This window comes from Gadus chalcogrammus, chromosome 8, assembly GCF_026213295.1.
Source record: "Gadus chalcogrammus isolate NIFS_2021 chromosome 8, NIFS_Gcha_1.0, whole genome shotgun sequence".
NCBI classification, from domain to species: Eukaryota; Metazoa; Chordata; class Actinopteri; order Gadiformes; family Gadidae; genus Gadus; species Gadus chalcogrammus.
Window position 1 is genome coordinate 15,014,977 of NC_079419.1, and position 20,711 is coordinate 15,035,687.

At 41.7% G+C, this 20,711-nt stretch overlaps 1 protein-coding gene across 1 annotated transcript; it reads left to right on the top strand.

The window, feature by feature from the left end:
- The first annotated feature begins 6,621 nt into the window (after positions 1–6,621).
- Positions 6,622–20,527, top strand: LOC130387882 (parathyroid hormone/parathyroid hormone-related peptide receptor-like). Its single transcript, XM_056597177.1, has 8 exons — positions 6,622–6,759; positions 13,310–13,420; positions 13,623–13,747; positions 16,509–16,603; positions 19,177–19,358; positions 19,645–19,649; positions 19,797–19,853; positions 20,405–20,527. Exons 1-8 carry the CDS (start codon positions 6,651–6,653, stop codon positions 20,525–20,527), a joined length of 807 nt encoding a protein of 268 aa, XP_056453152.1. The 5' UTR covers positions 6,622–6,650.
- Positions 20,528–20,711: the final 184 nt, after the last annotated feature.

Sequence of the window (20,711 nt, forward strand, 5' to 3'; positions counted from 1 at the left end):
CTGAGAAGGCATTACATCAGGAAGTGGAGAGTTTGTGGTTGTCCACTGCTATTTAGAGGACCACTCTGTGCTACAATCTTATGTATCATCACTATGATATAAAGCCACAAGCTGGTGTCTCCTAAAATAGATAGCTCTCACTGTCTGGAACATACATTTTTAATCCATAATCTAGATTATCTTGATGTATCCATTAAAAGACCACTCCCTTTGTCAAGGGTTAGTGGTCTATGCAATACACTTAAATGTAACCCAGTGTCATGCAAAATAGTCTGTTTATGAATGTAAGCATTTGTGTTAGATCCATTAAGATGTTATACAATACATGTGTGTTACTGATACATCACGACAAACAATGGAAACGGGTGTTACGTTGTATAAACGACCACTAGTAGTTACTAAACGTTGGGTGTAAAATGAATCTGTTGCCCTGCATTGCTTTGGTAAATAATTTATATAACTTGGTGGTAGGAAAAGTGCTCAATCCTCAATTAGTGAGAGCAACAGTGTAACCGGTTGAGGCCCCTGCGATATACACACACTCGTTCTGATGGATCACACAATGTTTCCATCAAGGACAAAAGTGCTGTTCTTTACCCTTATGAACAGAGGGTATAATTAGGAACTGAATGCTGCTTTAAGTCAGAATGTGGTCTGCGAGTATTTCCAAAGGACAACCAAGTCTAGTGGTTTGTGGTTTTTATCGTCAAATGCAAATTGCACAGTTGAAAAGGAGTGGCACTGACTCATAGAGTTTATAATATCCAGGAACCTCATCCGCTAAAACATTCATGTGGTGCAATATGTCAAAAGTAACATATTCATGTTTTTTTTTCCAAATAGTGGACAGGCCATTAAAAACGAGATTCAGCAAAGTTATAATTTTCTAGATCCCCCTACTTTTAAAATAAAAACGCTGAGGAAAGTCTGAGAAGCCCATGGGATCCCAATTTTGATAACGTGCCAACGACAAGGAAGTCAATGTTGGTTTATGGTGCAAAGAATGGCAAATGACCAAAACAAGTACATAAAACAAACACACATCTGTACTCCCATAATAGAGGCGCTTACAGAGACCAGAGTCAATATTATCGGTATATTATTTATCATCCATGTGATGAGGTGTGATCTGGAAAGGAAAGTCTCACTTTATGTCGGCGTTTACCCGAGAATCGTAGATATGCACACAGCAGCAATGGATCAACTAACAAGAGGAGCTTTATATCCGATGATGCGTAAGTGATCGAGAAAATGAATGAGATGTATGGCTCCAATGAAAACACTAGCAAGGTCATGATCAGGCGTTTTAATGTGGATATACACATCATGTCAAAACACTAACTACGTCATAGAATTTGTGCGTCAAAAACACACACACACACATAGTCTTCCCCCCTTTCCTTCTGGTGGAGGTAGTAATATAGTACTTTGAGACTTGCTTATCCCTTAATGACCCATGTTTTTCTAGTAAACTATTCCCTGAGGCGCAAAACGTTTAGATACATTGTATTGTATATTAAGGAATTTCACCTAAATCCTATTGATATGCTAAATGCTTGTGGGGAAATCTGAGGCAATTTTCAACTTTCCTCCCCTCTCTTTTACTGCCATTGTGCAACCTTAAACTCAGATTAAGTAACCACAGGCCCATTTTGCAAAATATTGGATTAAAGATTGAATGAGACGTTTGAAATTATTCGTACTCAGCATGGACATTCGTATTCAGCCTGTGAAATACAATAATGGGGTTGAATACTATTTGATTATTATCTTCAACCAATCGGCTATAGTTTGTTCCAAGTTTAGATAGCAAACTGAGCAAACAACTCATAATTTGCTATCTCAATTTTGAACATTGCAATATTTAAAGCTGCACTAATGGTACTTTTATATTGCAGCTATTTACTCCAATAAAAAATATCTGAAATAGAACGTTTCCAAATAATAAAACTCGCCATCATTGAGTCAAGATGACAGCCACTCTCATCGGATAATGATATAACTATAGCTGCAGCAACCATGCAAGCCACTAGAGGCTGCTAATGGAAAAGTGTACATAGTGCAGCTTTACTTTTTAATAACTTTTTTTCTACTTTGATTCTAACAACATGTTATGTAGTGCTCCTCTGATATCGATGATTAGTCCAATAAGCAACTATTTGGTTGTAGGGATGTGATATGAAACAAACTAGTCACTAACAAGTATCTTAGTTGCAGTGCTATGGTTTCGCCTCTGTTCTCCTAAAACGGACAAGAGGCCATAAAAGAGAGGCCTTCCCTGAATTTGAGATGCATTGGCTTTGAGATGACTCGACCCTGTGGGTCCACTGAATTATAGGTTCTCTTGCCCGGGGGCCTCAAGCAATTGTCTGTTCTGCGTATTTGGTCACTTTGACTGCGAGTATAATGTTTTTGTGGTTGTCTAGTCTTTCATACATGTCTCCCTTTTTTCCTCCGGTAATCACTTAATTATTCATAACTATGGCAATCAAATGTGTAGCAACAAAGGAGTATATCAAATATCAGTGAAAAAACAATGAACATCATTTGTGATTGGTACATGTACATTTGAGCATGCTAAAGTAAATGATGAGGCCTTGACTTTGTGTCTTCTCCACTTCGATACACGGCATTGTTTCAGAAAGTGATCTGGTCCACCACAAAAATCATGCTGTCTATAATTAGGACTGTTTGTAGGAAACGGTCCAAATTATGTCCCCCAACTCAGATTTGCCTTTTTATTTTTAAGCAGGCCACATTTCAGTTTATTTATTTAAGAATTTAAAATAGTGAGTGCATGTCATTTGACGATACGCACAGACATTTTGAATTCGATCACAATGTTTTTAAATGCACTGAATAGAAAATATTATATCTCTTTTTTGACTGCAGCCTACGCAGGGTGGGAAAGTAGGGGGCATGTAGAAGTAGAAAAAAGTGTGATATCTATACAGTATAAATATAGAAGTGTGAAATAAAAAAAGATGTGAAAATGATTGTTAGCGTAGCATTGGCTACCCTCGTCATCAGAGAGAGGCGTATATACAGCGTCTGCTACTGTGGTCTCAGGGATGGGGGAAACACGAGTCATATCCGTTTTATTCTTAAGTTAAGTTCTAACTTTATATTCCAAGGGGTTTATCGTTACCTTGACACAGCAGCCTAGATACAGTAAGCTCCATATTGGTCTTCATATATCCTTGAAGAGAGTTTCAGTTTAAGTCATTAACTGATAGACAAACAGACACCTGTGGTTTTTTTTCAACTGCAGTTTGTATTCCACGGCCCAGTGATGAAAACACACATATTTATATGGTGTGTATTTTTCTAATTTACACACTGGCACACACTCAAAAGTATTAAACAAAGGAATACTGTATTGAAAATGAAATGCTGTAAATAAGAATGTCTATGTTTCGCCCTGTGAGAGTTGTGTTTTGCTCTGGTGGTTTGGCCACAAGCCAGGGCAGGAGGAATAGATTTCTGGAATAATCACTAGACACAGTTATTTTACCATGATTTTCCTATTAAAAATGGAAAATTTATAATTTTTTGGTATCTTTTTAAAATTCCCTGTTCGTTTCTGTTAGATGAGAAGAAAAAATAAACCTGTCTTTCTTTTACTAATTATCAGAGTGCTTTATGCTTGGTGGACTTGGTACATGTGAGAAATGGCTGTATTTCCAACTTTCCAAATACATATTTACCTTTTCATCTTTATTAGATCAGCATTTAAATGTTAGTGGACATGTTACTGTCTACCAGAAGGGAATACAGTCCTCACTAGTGGACTAGCAGAACAGAGTTATGAACATATTTGTTTAGAGTAAGTTTTTAGCTGAATAAATCTGCCTACTAAAACTGGCAGGGCTCTGTTCTTCTAGGGAGGACTGTATTCTCTACTAGTAGACATTTAAGTGTTTATTTCATATTCTAAAGGGGGGAACAAAATATTCAACCTATTTGTGCAATATATTTATGCAATATTCTACTTGGTTTGCACAAGACTGACGCACACACACAGTACATTCAAAGTGAAATGTACTCTTTATACTTCTCTCTTTAACAACAGCCTGTCATCTGACACACAAATACTTGTCTAAAACGTGGCTTCAGGTATAAAAAGCGTCCTGGGGAGGTCTCAGATGAACTATCCTGTATTGGCATGGTTTAGCACAGTAAACAGGTTGTATATATCCCTGTTCCACTGTGGTCCGAGGTTGTTCCCTCTGTGGTTGTTTACAGTGTGAAGCCCAAAATGTCTCATTCTGTAACTCCATTCAGCTCTCAAAATGGACATCCTTATTCAAGCCGAATTGTGAAAAAAAATATTGAATGGATCGAGATATTGTGGTTTTAAGCACACAAACCTCTACGAGAGCTTGTATTTACGGTTTAAATTTGAAGTAAGAAAATATATCCTTGTGTATCAACAATGTGTATTTTTATAAAAAGATAAACTGTAAAAATTTTGAACATTCTGAAACTTAGGTATGGTCTCATTCCAAATCATATAGGAACATATATAGGCCTATATACATATATACTAGACTGCATATGAAATCTAGGCGGAATCTGTCTGGAAATTACTGTTAAGAACCGGTTAATCTGGGCCAGATGGCAGTGGCTAAAAAATTTGAATGTAATAACAAGTTTGAGCTTAAACGCCTTTTCCACATCGCCTGCATGTGCAATTTGATGATTCGAGTGTCCTTATTAGCTAAATTAGCATCCTCAAATTAGGAAGACCCACAAGACGCGAATCAGTTTCTTTTAAGCATTAATTTCCACCAGGGGTTATGTTCCTGCTAATTAATTGGCACTGGTACCCGATTGATAAGGGGCAACAGCAAACAGTTTGTTTGTGATCATTGTTTTGTATAAAACAGTTTATGCACGTAGGTGAGCCTTAAGTCGCAAGGCCCAAGCAAACACATACTGTCTTCTGATTCCTTTATTTCCTATTTAGGGTTTTCATGGGAAAATTCTGGACATAAAACACTGTATGCTGACAAAATATTTTTTTTGAATATCCCCACTTTTCCACCTTTTCCATTTATACCAGGATTTGGTATTTGATTATTTTCAACGGCTGTCCATTTGCATTTTAGGTAGATGGCAACTTACCGCAGGTATATTGACTAATAACTTGAAGGTGATACATTTGAGTTCTACCTTGAACAAATTCTACGTTTAATCTAAATGTTTCTTTAGTATTCAAAGTGTCACTGGTTTATCATGGATACATCTATATTCAAGAAAGAGAGGGTTTTCTCTTTTCATGCAGTCGTTTTCTGTGTATGAGCAACTGCTCTAATGATATTCAAATGCTAAATGTATAGAGTTTCCCGGTACTGGGAGTTGTAAGTACAATATAATACTGATTTACTTCAGTAAAACATACATAATAAAAAACATGAGCCAATACTACATCCAAATGATTTGCGAGCTGCCTGAGCTTTATTTTTTTTCACTCCCACACTTTGCTCACTATATTTATGTGCTCCAATACCCAGGATGACTGTTGTCATTTCCAATACACTCATACATGTCCCAACTGAAGGTGACCTCAGAGAAAACAGTAAGTTGGCCAAAGTCATCTATTAGATGGCAAAATGTTTCCTTCAATGGAAAACCCACACCTGTGCTATTATTGCGCTCTCCAAAACGCAGAAGGAAAACATAAGGTGTCAGAGGATGTATGTATGTATGTATAATGTATTTTCTTGTGTTCAGACGTCACGTCAGATTAGTGGCCTAATCATACTGACTGCAGCAGATAGAATCACAGGAATACCAGCTGTGTCTACCAACACCAGGTGGAATGGATACTGTTGACCCAAGGACAGGAATATGGCACAACTTCTTTACCTCTTGCTTGATGGCTTGTTAATACAGGAACAAAAATAGGACGCAAAAATATTTAAAGGTTTGATCCTAACTCTAACCTCCTGGGCTAAATTAGCATTTGGAATGCAGAGTTACAGGTTATTTTGCAGTTCTTGTTTTACACCCACCTATCACTTTGGTGGCCCGTCGACACCATTCAGCGGGTGGATTGACCCCTGCTCTCGAGCGGAGGCTGATAAAGAGTATCCTCTCCACCTCCGCTGCTAATCTATCAGGTTGTTCAAGGAGCCACCATCTAGCCTCCTGCAAATTCACGCCTCTGCCCTTTTACAAAATAACACTTGTTTTTCTCTTTATTTGTGTTGGAGATATGAAGAGCCCAGGAAGGAAGGAGGGAGGGGGGTGGGAACCAGCTGTGCTTCAGACAATCACATGTGGAGAACACGGCGGTCAACTAATGTGCAGATGCTCATTTGGGTCGGGGAGAGTGATGTGGTAACCTTTATGCTGGATCCCAGATGGGTTTCGCATGCAGTACAGCGCAATATTCACACCGCATTAACGTATTGCTCATTGTTAATAGGTAGGAACAAAGGGCAATATGTTGTTAAGTGAACAGGGGTTCTCGATGACATGATAGTATACGATTTCATGAGAGTTCCTCAAAGAGGTCACATAGATGAGGTCACACAGATGAGGTCACACAGATGAGGTCACACAGATGGGACCTCGATGGTACCTGTGGGGCTCCTCTACCGGTATACTGTTCACCTGTACACCTACCTCCATGTCCTTCTTCTATGCAGGTGTATGCAGATGACGTGCTCACCAAAGATGAACAGATAGGCCTCTTGTTCAAAGCCAAGCGTATGTGTGAGGGAAACATCATTTCAAAGCAAATCTTTCCAGGTGAGTAAGGAAAAGCGACAACATTATGATCTTTATCTTTTTGCTTGCATGTTTGATGTAAAACCTTTTTTCACTGGAAAGATGACAGCCAATGGTTGAATAAATGGTTGTTGGAGCATTGTCTGTATCGTAAGACAGGCAGTGTCGTTTGTTGTGTGTAGTAAATGGCACCACTGAGAGTATATTACTGTTTAGTTAACAGAGTTCTATAAGATGGACAGGCGAATCGACCCAAATCAGGGGCAAGCTGTTATGTTTTAGACTGCACATCCGTGAGGTTCAACAAGTGATCCTGATCAGAACAACACAGGGGTCCATTTCCTTTTGTCTTCATTTTGGGTTTTTAACAGAGTAAGAAAGGCGATATGTATTCTGGCTGTATCGGTTCACTTATGGGACTTTAAATGCATCATTTTGTGTAGACTCAAAGAAAACTTGGTTGCAGTAATTTTACCATTCAGTTGCTCAGAAACTGAAATTTCAGATCCCATCTGCATACCAATCATTCTCTACAGAAACTTGTGGTTCTGTAAAATTGTAGTCAGAGACTCGAACTACCCCCCTCCCCCTCCCTCTCTGCAAACAAACCATAATAATCAAATAAATCACATAGAGTGTTATTCATTGCCACCAGTAGTTATGCTGTCTCGTGCTGTATCTCACACAGTATTTCCATGTGTCACGATGTTTAATGTAAAACATTTAACCAAACTAATACCATTGTGCCTTTAAAAGATGGCTTGTCTGCATGTGACAGGGAAAACAAGAAGCATGTTGTTTCTCACGCCACATTGATCCCAACAGCCAAGGACACTTACACAACACAGGGCACCGGCTACACATCAGGCCTTTATAAAATGAGGGGCTAGTTTCCCTCTCTGACAATCGTCATGTCTAATGCAGCCTGACACGTCACACAGCTACCCGGTACCTGCGAGCTCATTCCCAGCTCCCGGCTTGGGATTTAGAGGGTTTTTTATGTGTTGGACGTAACCCACCCGTTCAATTCCCAAGTCACCAGGCCAGTGTCCCTATTTATCCAGAACCAAGCTGTAGTTGGTTTTATTATTGCTAAACATTGGATTAGCATCTGTGCAGCATTGCTAGTATTTCCCAGCATTTCAGACGGGGTTTACACAGGTTTCTTTTTTCCTCAGTTGGCAAACATTTTCACACTTAATCCAACGACGCACTGAGTAGGAACTGTAATGCGCCCATAGGGGAATCATGTTAAGGGGAAAATTGCTCAAGCTTGTTGCGTAAAGAGCGCGTTTCAAGGGGTTGTGTGCTGCAGCGCTGGCCACAGTGCCTGACCCACATACCTGATGACGCCGGCGGAGCTGATGTGACCTAGCCTTTATCTGGTGGCGCTTTGATGACCCCATTTGGAAGATTGCACACGTCTTTCCAATCGCAGCCCCGTTAAAGAAGTGAACATGTGTAAATAAGCCATGCTAATGAGGGCATTTTGTCTGGGAAAAACGAACAACAACCAAACCCTTGGTTGATTTAAAGGGTTCATTTGGAGCCGTTTTCATTTTTTGTAGCCAATGATAGTTGTTTTTTTTGTGCCCTCAAAGCCACATTTCAAAAAAGGTTTTCTCCGTCTTTCAGGATGAGAAGGTCATCGTGCGCATTGCCTGCGCTGTATATTTCAATCATGTTCAAAAACCTTACCAGCCTTAGTGTTAACATGCACCAGCACACGTAGAACCGTGGCACAGCCCTGAAGGCTACTAGTAGTCTCAGCCTGTTAACACCAAGCAATCACACGATCAATCAGCCAATCAACCAACTCATTAGTCTGGCTGAGCAGAAATGGACAGCGTCTATAGCGCTAGCGTTGGATTCCACCGCTACTCCTCCCCTTCCTGTTGCTGGCTTTCCCGTATTGTGCTCCCCCTCAAACTCGGAAACTACGCAGTATGGCGAGTTTTGAAGAGGACTTTGACGGCGCTGTAAAGCTAGCATGTTTGGCTCTTTCCGTCGAAAATTGCAAAGATTTGCTTTCAGCATGTGCTGATGAAGAAAGATGTTCTTGCACTATTTCGGATGGACAAAGCTGCTGCTTCCCGGGGTTAGCCCTGCCCTAGACGATTGTGATTGGTTTAAAGAAATAAAAACAGGCCAGCCCAGTTTCCCCCCGGATAGACGGCTCTAAATAGCGTGGTTCCAGACCATTCTACTTGCTGTTGTTTGGTCTGGCTTTGCGAGACTACCAACTCATTGATATTGACTTATATCATGCCTTATCGGTAATTTCAACTAGTCACTAGTCAATCAAAGAGGAACAACTAATTATTCATTGAATTATTATTATATTATTAAATTCAATAAGAGAGTTTATTCGTTGTAGCGTTCCCTTATTTAGACAGACAAACACAGCCAAGGAAAGGAAAGATGCAAACTGCCAAAAACCCCTTTGAATATTGGCTGAGTGCCACAGTTAGAGCTCAACTCTTTTAAGTCTTAGGCTTTATTTTTCTTTCCTTCTTTCTTTCTTTCTTTCTTTCTTTCTTTCTTCTTTCTTCTTTCTTTCTTTCTTTCTTTCTTTCTTTCTTTCTTTCTTTCTTTTCTTATTATCTACAAACTTGTGGTCCTTACTACTTCCACAGTTTTTAAATTTCCAATTTTTAAATGTATTCTTTGCTTGTTTCAAGCAATTCAGACTTTGCAACTCAAGTCAATTTCCAATCACTAAACCTGGTTCAAACATTAACAAATCATCACATTATTGATAATTATACAAACTATTATGCAACTGTTTTAGTATTTTAATTTGGTCTCATTGACTTCCATTGAACCCTTCTTAGAGAGTGATGACGTCACCCAGCTCCAGACCAGGCTGGCTATAACCACAGCTAAACATTTTGGACGTCTTTGAACCTTGAATATTTAACCCAGAAACACAATGTTAAGCTTAAACTGTGACGGTAGTTCTTTTTTCACTGACATTATATGATTAATCGATTGGACATTCACGTGTCGAGCATGGGGCGTTTATGTGTGGCGAGGCGACTCCTGCTTGTTTCACAATGGGTCCAATCGGAGCCTCACAGCCATTGGCGTCTCGTCCTTTATAATATCTTCAACGTTGTTCTGCTTCTACTGAGCATGACCATGTCCAACTTATAGAATCAGAATTATAGCTTTTGAGAACGAGTCTATAGTTTGAGACTCGGCTCTTCATAAATGGCTTGTTGTCTGCTTTTGTCAGAATGTATAATTTTCCCTATCATCTATACAAACGAAATTTCTGAAAGCATAATTAAGTAAAGCCTTATCATTCTTTTACCTAAACGCGACGAACTAGATGTGAAAGAATGACGTCAATAACCCACCAGACTTTTCTAAGTGTTCTAACAACCACAAATTATATCTTACCTGTGTTGTTATCAAGTCGTATCTTTACAAATATTTCCACCATTAACAAATATTCCAGTGTCGGTGGGTAATTTATGGTTGACTCAACCATAATTAATAAAGTGATGCCAATACACACACACACACACACACACACACAAAAACAAAAACAAACACACACACACACACACACACACACACACACACACACACACACACACACACACACACACACACACACACACACACACACACACACACACCAAACACGCTTTCCCAACTATTTGACTTTTTCTAAAATAGTTTGTATGTTTAGATTATCATGCTTACCTCCGTTCAGACTATAAACTTTTGAACTTTAAATATTCACTTGGGTTCAGCTATTCGACCTTTCCTGTACGTCTTAAACTGTGTTGCTCTATATTTTCAACCCCACTTGACGCTACAGCACTGATTGCATTTTTCACAGGAAATGCATTTTCTAGTTTTAAATGTGTTAAACGTTCCTGTTAAATATTGATTAATTGATTATTACTTTACATCAAAATAGTTTAATGTAAAATATTTGTGGCATATATTTTGGTAAGTATCTGTGTTGTTTGTGCTATGAATGGAATGGATCGAATATTAACTTGGTAAGATCCGATTAATGAGTTGCTATGTTTTTGATGATAGACTCTTGCAGTGCAATGGGCAGCTAGGGAGCCAGGTAGCCAGGGAGGTAGACGGACAGGAAGGGTCATCCAATTATTTCATGTTGGGCATGTAATTAAATGATTACATGCCTATGACTGCCACGAAACCGGATATTTTTCCTTATTCAAGTCAAAGTCAGGATGAGAATTACAACAAATATGACAAGAAGTACTTCTACGATATATTGCCTACCCAAGCTTTAGGTTTTGATGTCAAGAGACTGTAATAAGACAGGATTCTCTTCAAAGGACATGGATAGTTTTTATATTTTTACTTTTGTTGGTTTGGGCCTAAAATGGCTTGTTGTTTTTTTTTTAGATTTGTTTAATTTTAGCCTATTGTGGTGAAAGCGGGATTCTGTGGTGCTGAGTCAATCTCAGAGAATAGTAAGGGCTATTGCATTTTTGAGGATCTTTTTCAGCTCTAATATCCGTCCTCCTTTGTCTTGTCTGGCCCCATAGTGATTTCACACAACCACGTAGAGCGGTGGCCTCACTGCACATTATTAGAATGCCAACTGTTTTTGTGCTGTATGGTATAGGAATTACCTTTTGGAAATAAATGGGATTGATATTGCTATTGCTATTCCAGATACTCTAAAGGGGTCAGTCCGCTTACCACATTCAACGCTCAGAACGTTTAATTATGCTGAATGCCGCTCCGCAGTGAAGCCGCTCTTATTTGCTTTTTCTTCCTCATTTGTGCTTTAAATACATGCGGGGCTACGTTACAGGGCCTGGACAAGGTCTTCATTCAGGGAACACTGAGGTTTTCCCCTGGAGAGGACAGTGGAGGGATGTGGGTTCGATGGCCCAGACTTCGCAGTGTGAAAAATAGCGCCGGCCTTCAGGCTTGCGGTCATGGCCGTAGAACCACACCTGGCCCATCATTATGAGTCTGTTCACTGTGGATTAGGACTCTGTTTGTATACATCTTGACATCGGCAGGACAGAATTAGTCAAGCGGAGGGGGAAAAATAAAACCCTATGCAAATGTTTTTACGGCACAAAAATCAGTGATGCCCAAGTCCCCCAACAATCCACGACGCGACATTTCCATCTTAGCTGTGCAGTGTTACTGTAGATCCTATGCATTGTTAAATTTAGGCCTGCTGGTAGGTGGTCCCGCGTGTCATGAAAAACTATGGCAGAAGATTGCAGGGCTTTTCCTTTTTTGACTCTCAGGACCTGTGGTCAGTGTGATTTCAGAAGTAGACACTGTTATTCTCCCGCCAGAGCGCTCTACGAATTACTCAACCCCATGCCGCTACTCTTTAATTATGTGCTCAGAGTGACAGGCCATCTTGAAGGCATATAAAGAAGGCCTTTCGTCATCGCTCCAGAAGGTCCTTTGTAACTTTGATTACAGGAATAGGGAAAATAATGGATCTACAGCATAGAGGGCATAGGTTTAGCTGCTTATTAGTGGTCAGAAGAGGGGTACATGTTTTCAATAGAAGAGAGAATCAATGCCAAACCAAAGAATGGCTTCTTCCAGAAGTGCCTGGGCCTCAGCCCTGTCCTATCAGAAGGCTTGAGGTTCATAGCCCTCTTGAGATCAATGGGTGACGTAGGGCACCAGCTCTTTACTTGTATCCTTGAATGCCCTGTGGTGTACAACTTTAACCATAATTATTAGTTTGTGCTGGCTTTGACGATTTTGTCACATTTTTTTGAAAAGTGACAAATGTATCACCAGAGTTTTGGAGAGGAAAGTCTGAAAAGAAAATAAAGTCTAAAATGAAGCATTAATGTGATAGTGCTTTTTACGTCAGAAGAAAGTCATGATTGTGAATGTTGACTGCGTTTCTTTTTCATCTCATCAATTCAGGTTTCCATAAATAAAGGAATCATTCTGGGGAAACAAGGATGCAGTGTCTATTTGAGGAAGTAGTGCCTTTGTTTTCCGTTTGTCTTTCATGACAGCAGTTCCTGTTCAAAGTGGCTCCCCAAACCTCAACAGGGAATCCTTCAAATGAAATCCATATTGAAACCAATTGACCATTACCACCAATGTACCATAGTACATTGTCCAGGCGTACATGTCTGAAAACATGTTAGCTGGTATGAGCCCTCTGCAGCCATAGTGAACAAAACGTTAACGACCACTTAGAGCTTAATGGGCAAATTGTTTTGACACCCGGGAGTGCTGATGCTAGGGAATCCATTGTATTTTTCCCACACTAATTATACGGTGTGAAAGTGTAGGCTGTAGGCTCTTCGACCCAGTGAGTGCTCGGTCCGGGTCGCAGACCTTTCCATTTCATCCCCATGATTTTGCGTATGTCAGCTACGTTGCAAATTACAAGGCTGCCTTTGCAGAGCTAATTTTCTCCCTTTTTTTCCATGGATGAAAGGACCCTTTTTTTTTTTTTTCAAGTGCACCCCCCGGAGGTCATGTAATGCTTGAATTGAGACGTTGCTCTACACTCCTCCAGTACATGCTCCCAAGTACATGGTTTTAAATGTCAGCCATGCTCTTGTGTCTGCAGATGGCTTCTGCTCACCGGAGTGGGATGGTATTGTTTGCTGGCCTGAGGGGGCTCCAGGAGAGCTTGTTTCCACGGCATGTCCAGAGTACATCCATGACTTCAACCACCAAGGTAGGGCTGACCTGTCGTGTCTCCGCCGGGAGCCGTTGCAAGAGAAAGCACTCTTATTGAGCAGCCTGTGTGTGATTACATAGAATATATTGATGCAAAGGTTGCTTGTCATCGTTTCAACAATCGGCACCTTTTTGTGTACCATGTCTATTGTCTATGTAATGATGCTGTGATAATTGACACAGTTCTGTTCGATTCCCAGGACTAGCATACCGTCGCTGTGACAACAATGGGACATGGGAGCTGGCCGCCACCAATAACAAGACCTGGGCCAATTATAGTGAATGTGCAAAATTCTTCCCTCACTACAACCACAACCATGAGAAGGTTTGCATTTGTTTTGTTCATGTTCTGTATGGCAGTATTTCTGCTCCATTAAACCCTGCACAGTTTGACAGTTAGTATCTTCCACGCAATCAGGGACAACACAGAAATCGCTGTGGCAGATTCATCAAAAATCTCATGAATTATTTAATGCAATTATAGTTTTATTTGAGTGTCGTAGGTTCAACATGGCCTCTTTTCTTCAGATGCAATGTTAGCTGCAAATGTATTCATATACATTATAATTCATTAGATGAGTTTCCTCAAACAAGAAAATTACTTGAGATAACAATCAATTTCCAAACAATATTATATATTTATATATAATATTCATCGAAACTAACACAAAAATCAATCATCAGACATCCGGTCAGGGCTTTCGATAAGTATGGGAAAGGCAAAGAACCATCAGACACCCGACTCAACTCTGCGGTGGCTGAAAGTGGCGAACACAGGTCTGTGGTGAAGACATCAGCACTCACCAGAGCTCCCGTAGTGCGGGCAGGGTGTCATGGTGTTGGCAGCAGGGGCTTGTGGCCTATCGCACGTTTTCACAGGTCAGGTGTAGCAGAAGCCCCAGCCAGGTGACAATACGTGATTGTTGACACAGCGTCATCTTTGCCAGTTGAATGGACCACCGTAGCAACACAGCCCAGGGTGGGTAGCTACGTGACACGTTTCACGTAGGGCTTGACATTAAACTCTGAATGTACCCCTGGATAAAGGGATTACTTTTCTGCCATTATGCCTCATTAATCATGGTAATTGCAAACTGTGCTTACTTTCAATGAGTCTTTGGTTCAACCTTAAAATAATACATTTTGGGTTCTAGGAACGAAAGGGGGAGCGTGTTGTCCCCATGATTACGACCATACTTTTTTAGTACGGTCGTTGTGAATGAGTCATATGATGATGGATGTTGTATATGAAATGCGCCACACACTTTGGTGTTATACTATAAGGGTCATAGCAGCTTAACACTGACTCGGAAGCGGACATTGAAATAGAATGCTGCTCAGACAGAGCTTCACCGTCCCCCCACTCTGTGGCGTTACACTATGTGCTCGAGAGGCCTAACTCTCTCAGACCCCGCAGTCAACCGCTGCCCTGAGAACTCTACACATCCACACAGACCTCGCCGCCGTTGTCCCTCATAGGATTTCCCATCTAACCATGTTGAAAACCAACAACAAAAATAAAAGACAGTCGGTTGCTATTGGTTACGAGGGTCTTTCGAAAGAACACAGTGAAATGTCACCGGAACAACATGAATGCATTCATTGCAGATTTCATGGAATGAAGGTTTAGTGCGGAGGAGGATTTGATTTCATTGGGGCGCCGCTGCAGATGTGTGACAACAAAGAACGGCTGCACGGAAATATATTTATCCTTTCGATTTTCAACACATTGCTTTCAACGTGTTAAAATTCGATTTTCACTTACACTCTTTGTGCTGCAGAGCCATAAGCGAAATAGTGTTTTAGTATAGCTGGCAATGTACGGCTTTTCGCACATGTATGGCTCATTCTCCCTCTCCCTCCAAAAACAGTTCTTAAAAGGATGTGGTCACAACCTCATCGTGGGTCCCTCCATTCTCTGCCGTACCCTGAATGTGAACGTTAATGCACGCTCAAGAATTGTTTTCAGAAGTCCACGATGAATGCATATGTGCAAAACTGAAAACCCCCGGTCACGGTGCAATTACTCCTACCACACCGCACGACCGCCACCACAACCTAAAGACTCCCCTACGATTGGCAACGGGGGTCCTGATGCTAAATGATAACAGCAGCGCAGGGTCTGGTTACCGCGCCCAGGGGTGAGCCCAGCGCCTGGCTCTGGGAGAGGGGCGCCGAGGGGCCTGGCGCCAGCCACCGCTAGCCTCTGGACGCCTTTGCTGCGTCCGCCTCCACCACCAACCACCTCCTCCACCTCCACCACCTCCTCCACCACCTCCTCCTCCCCCCCCCACCTTCACCTCCCTCCACCTCCACCACCTTCACCCCTCCTCCACCTCCATCAACTCCTCCTCCAACTCCACCACCTCCTCCACCTCCTCTTCCACCATCCTCCACCCTCAACTCCTCCACCACCTCCCCCACCTCCTCCTTCTCCCCCTCTGCTGGTGTCCTTCCCGAACACTGGAAGCCCCAATTAGCCCCCTGCAGCTCTTATGGGACCCATCACCCACCCAAGCAAATTGCTGTTTCATTTCCAGGGGGCACACTCTGTGTGCTGGAGCACAATCCAATACAAGGCCATTGGGGAGAGCGATCATCGCGTTTTGGTCAGGTTTCACCGCTGTGCGCTGTGCGGTGCCACTGCTATGCGCTGACAACCGATTATTTACCGTTTATTTACTTGAGAAAGTTACTTAAAAGTTAAAAGTAGTTATAAAACGTGAACAAAACTAGTTTCATAGCTAAACGGCTACCTCAACTACATAAAACAGTCTGTCGCTACATGTGTATGTTGAGTTCTGAAACCTGTCAAGTGTTTGGTGGAAATATTATTTGTTCAAGTGTGACCAGTTAAATGCAATTACCTTGACACATGAGGGAGCATACAAAAAGTATGTACAGAGTGGGCTTATTGTTGATACCCACGCAGCACCATGAAAGAAATATGTTTTAAAGGCAGCTTTATTTATTTATATAAAGGTAATATTTACTGCCTGCCCTTATCGAAATAACGGATATTGAAAAGATACATGGAGGTATTAGTACTTTAAATTCTAATATACATGTAATGTGGTGTTCCCCAGGAGGTCTTCCATCGCTTGTACATCATCTACACCGTGGGCTACTCCATCTCTCTGGGCTCCCTCATGGTGGCTGTGGGAATACTGGGATATTTCCGGTGAGTTGACTACCTTTTTAATAAGTAGAGAGGCAGTGGTGCGTTCTGAAAAACAACTTTCAATGCCGGATTATATATAATGCATGCAGCTTCTTTGAAATGAAGCCAATATCTGATACTTATTGTTGATGCTACAGTGATTCTAAAGCACTCTCCTATGACATACATTTGTAACTACTGAAGTCATGTTTCGTTACGTGGCTGAGTAGCATCTACAGAAATTGAGTTTGGCCGCGGCCAACTAAAATACTACACAGATACTACACAGCTAAAATAGGATCTGGGTTGGGTTATACAACACCTAAAGGGTGTGTTGAGTCCGTAGTAGTTAATTAACTTTTCAATAAAGATTGGCGCCACGTATCGCAAACCTTTTTTTTTTATGTGAGATTAGCACACAACAAAGCCACCAGATGCTGGCTTTATTTCCAATAAAAACATGATGAAGACTTAAAAGTGAATTAATCTGATATGAATAACAATGGTCTTGCAGAACTGAGCCCTGCTGTGCTGGGAGTTTACCGCTTAATGTGTGGCGTGACAATGAGGATGGAGCCTGCAGATTGTGTATCAAACGTTACTTTAACCCTTGGAGGCCTCCTGACTTTCAACAGCATACTATTATGTCTACCGTTGATTATTTTGGCTGCAGGCTGGCAGGACTGAATGCTCGATTTTCCTGACATTTTGCCGTGTGCCCGCTTTATTGTCTTCTAAACTGTCGGTTTTACTTAGAATATGATATGATTCTTAGGAAAAAACGTTGAATTTGGCATTTGCCTAGGGATGAAGATTACAGACCACAGTTGCGGACACATGTCAATTTTCAAAATGGGGATTAACATGTTCCCTTTCCTTTCCTATTCACCTAAATTACCATTTAGTTTTTATGGTTTTGCTGCATCTGAAAAAGCGCTATACAAATAGACAATAATATTATTGTTGTGTTTTCCTCTTAACAGAACTAATGGAAGACTTATCTGTAATGACAGAAGCCAGACACAAGACTGCAGCTCTCGCATATTAAAAAGAAAGATATTTTTCGGTCCCTGCTTATTAAAGTTAGGGTAGGCAATTTGGAGAAACCAGCATGAGTAAGTTACATTTAAAAATGTATCCAACAGGACAAATCCTAGCCCTCCCTTCAGACCCCCTCCAAAAAAACTCAATATAGATGACTAGCTCGCTAGCTTGCTAGACAGACAGATGGGCCATCCAATCATTCCGTTCTGGCTGAAGGACGGAAGACTTACTTATTATAAGCCTTTGACAGTCACAGATATCCAATTTTTGATTGCTGGATATAAATAGAATTTCAACAAATACGACAAAAGATGCTTTGAATAAAAAATGAGCCACCCCAGCTTTAATTCCCGGGCCTGTAAAATCATCGGCTCTTTTTGTTTTCCTTTCTGGAACGTTTTGGAGAATCATGGACGGTGCTGGCCGGGACGTGTGACGCCACACTCGGCGGTGTTGTCAGGGGCGTGAGTGTCCTGGGCCTCCAGCCCCGCATGGACCCTGGTTCAGCACCGGCACCGGGAAATCTATGTTCAGAATGAGTTTAATGTGTTATCCCGGGGGGGGGGGGGGGGGCGGCTGACGTTCGGGGGGCACTCCAGCCCCGCCTGGCCTCCTCCGCACGTCACACTGCTGGAGAGCCGGGCTCACAACGGTCTCCAGGGGGATACTTCACATTAGCGGTGTAGCTTGTAGTTTTTCGTCTGTCCATACGGGGAATCGCTTATCCTGCCTCAATTTGCCACCATTCTCCAGTCGATAGTTTGTCAGAAGACGGCTTATATATATATAGATATTATATATATATAGATATAAAATTTATATATACATATGTTTGTTTTTTATGAGCTTGTTTGAAAAAAATTTACAGTATATCTGGTTCACCTTACATTATGTGTACATTACGCTACAGTGTCCGTGAGGGTCGTAACTTGTAGCCGCGTGTTCTTAACATGTATAAGCCCATGTTGTGACAGGCAATTCCATGTCTGCATTTTAAGCACTGGCTGTTTCAGTGCATATTACTTTATAATTCCACAGTCACAAGGGCACTGATCTACTGTGTTCCCTTACCTGCCAATCGGTGGATGATAAGTATTAATGGCATGATGCCTGGCGCTTTGAAAATATTGGGTTTAGATGGAGAGATATTCTGGGAGAGTTTGGACTGACTGTTTCAGCACATGCTAGTCATTTCGCTTTTGCTGCTCACTTTGAGCCCAGAGATCAATATTTGTGCCTTTCAAGCCTCCTAATCTCAAGAATGTGTTTCGGCTTTGTTCATAGTGTGTGTGAAATCGCACGCATGCATGTGAGCGTGCACACAAACACACACAAACACATTAAACACACCGCATTAGGATGCCTACCGCTGGGCCTCGGATGCTGCTAACCAATGTAAACGTTACATAACTTGTTTTTGCTTTGGGATTATCATGTGGAGATGTTTTTCAGGAGCATGCATTATTGATTATTTGTGTGTACTTTCCCCCACTTGGATTTCATGATTTTGTAATGACGGAAGAACCGTCACCTCCATGTCCGCCCTGCAGGCGCCTGCACTGCACCCGCAACTACATCCACATGACCTGTTGTGTCTTCATGCTGAGGGCCATCAGCATCTTCGTGAAGGACGTGGTGCTGTACTCGGGCTCCGCCATGGAGGACATGGAGAGGGTCACCGTGGAAGACCTCAAGTCCACCGAGGGCCCCGCCCGCAGACAAAACACAGTTTGTACGTTTGGCGCAGGAAGAGGCCGCGAATAATAAAACACCAGAACTTTGATCGCCATTTGCATTGAAACCGTGCACAAATAACGTACAAATAAGCGTTTAAGAGAGAGGGAGAGAGGCATGTCCTGGAATGTCAGCTCATGCTGGACGGACAGGGGCATGGGGTAAGGTTCAACATGATAGCACTCTAGGCGTCGTTAGCCGTCTGCGTTAGCGTCACAGCGTATCAACCTTTTCAGAGCTCGCCTTTAATTGTGACTGTGACTTCCGTGTGACCTTTGTGTCAGTCCAAGTGCAGATGGTTAAATTACAGTTGTTGCTAAACTATGAGGCAATTAGTATGGACATGTGGAGGCTCATATTAGGGTTACATTCTAGCCTCTTAGCAATACAGTGGGTTGTGTTTGGATGTGTTTTCCTGATCCCTTTGTCATTGCAGATTGTTTGGATGAATGAGAAGATTAGGGCCCCCGTTGGTAGGGCCCCTGGGGAGGAGGTTTGCCCTTGATCCATCATCGTCCATTACACTTATTAGTCTTGTTCTCTGGGTGGTTCCAGGCAGCTAACTAAGCTGTGAGGAACACACTGGAATGTGACGCCAGCCTGTGGAGGATTTTCTTAATGCTCAATGATTTATGCAAATGCAAGCAAAATGGCTGGGAGAGGGTAGATAGCACACAAAAATCCTACTTTATTTGCAAATACATCTAGTAGTGCAAACTGCTACAAATCAGTCTAGAATGCCTAAAATAGATGATATTCTAATTTCCTGCCCGATGTTATCTCAGAGAGAAGAGATAGCGGGCTGACATGTTAATGCTTATTATATTGCACATGGGGATAAAGGGATCAAGAGAAAATAACAAAATACATCTCATATTAACTGGCTTCGGAAGGCGTGAGTCAATAACGCGATTTAAAACAAAGATCCCTCTTCGCTTTCTGTTTCCCTGGTTGAGACTGAGCCTCGATCGGATTTTTCCAAGATAACATTGTCTGTCGGTCTGTCTGTGTGTATGTTTGTTTATCTCTCGCTCTGTGCTACAGATTGGATGCAAGGTGGTGGTGACGGGTTGCCTCTACTTCCTGGCACTAACTACTACTGGATCCTTGTGGGGGCCTGTACCTCCACGCCTCATCGTCATGACCTTCTTCTCTGACAGGAAGTAGGTGTGGGGATTCACTTACTTGGCTGGGGTGAGTTGTTGGGTCAAATTGCCAATCACCAGGTGATCCACGGTGCATTGCATGGAGGATTGATTACTTTGGATTGCGTCAATCTCTCTTTCTTATGCACTTGGCATTACAGCTTATGTAGTGTGTAAACTGTACATCTTCGTGTGTTTTTTGTACG

Bases quoted from the DNA above. Each gene is read 5' to 3' on its own strand.
- LOC130387882 (XM_056597177.1), top strand. From the start codon at position 6,651: ATGCAGGTGTATGCAGATGACGTGCTCACCAAAGATGAACAGATAGGC. The intron at 13,421-13,622 runs GTAGGGCTGACC...TTCGATTCCCAG, and splicing joins CCATGACTTCAACCACCAAG to GACTAGCATACCGTCGCTGT. The intron at 13,748-16,508 runs GTTTGCATTTGT...GGTGTTCCCCAG, and splicing joins ACAACCACAACCATGAGAAG to GAGGTCTTCCATCGCTTGTA.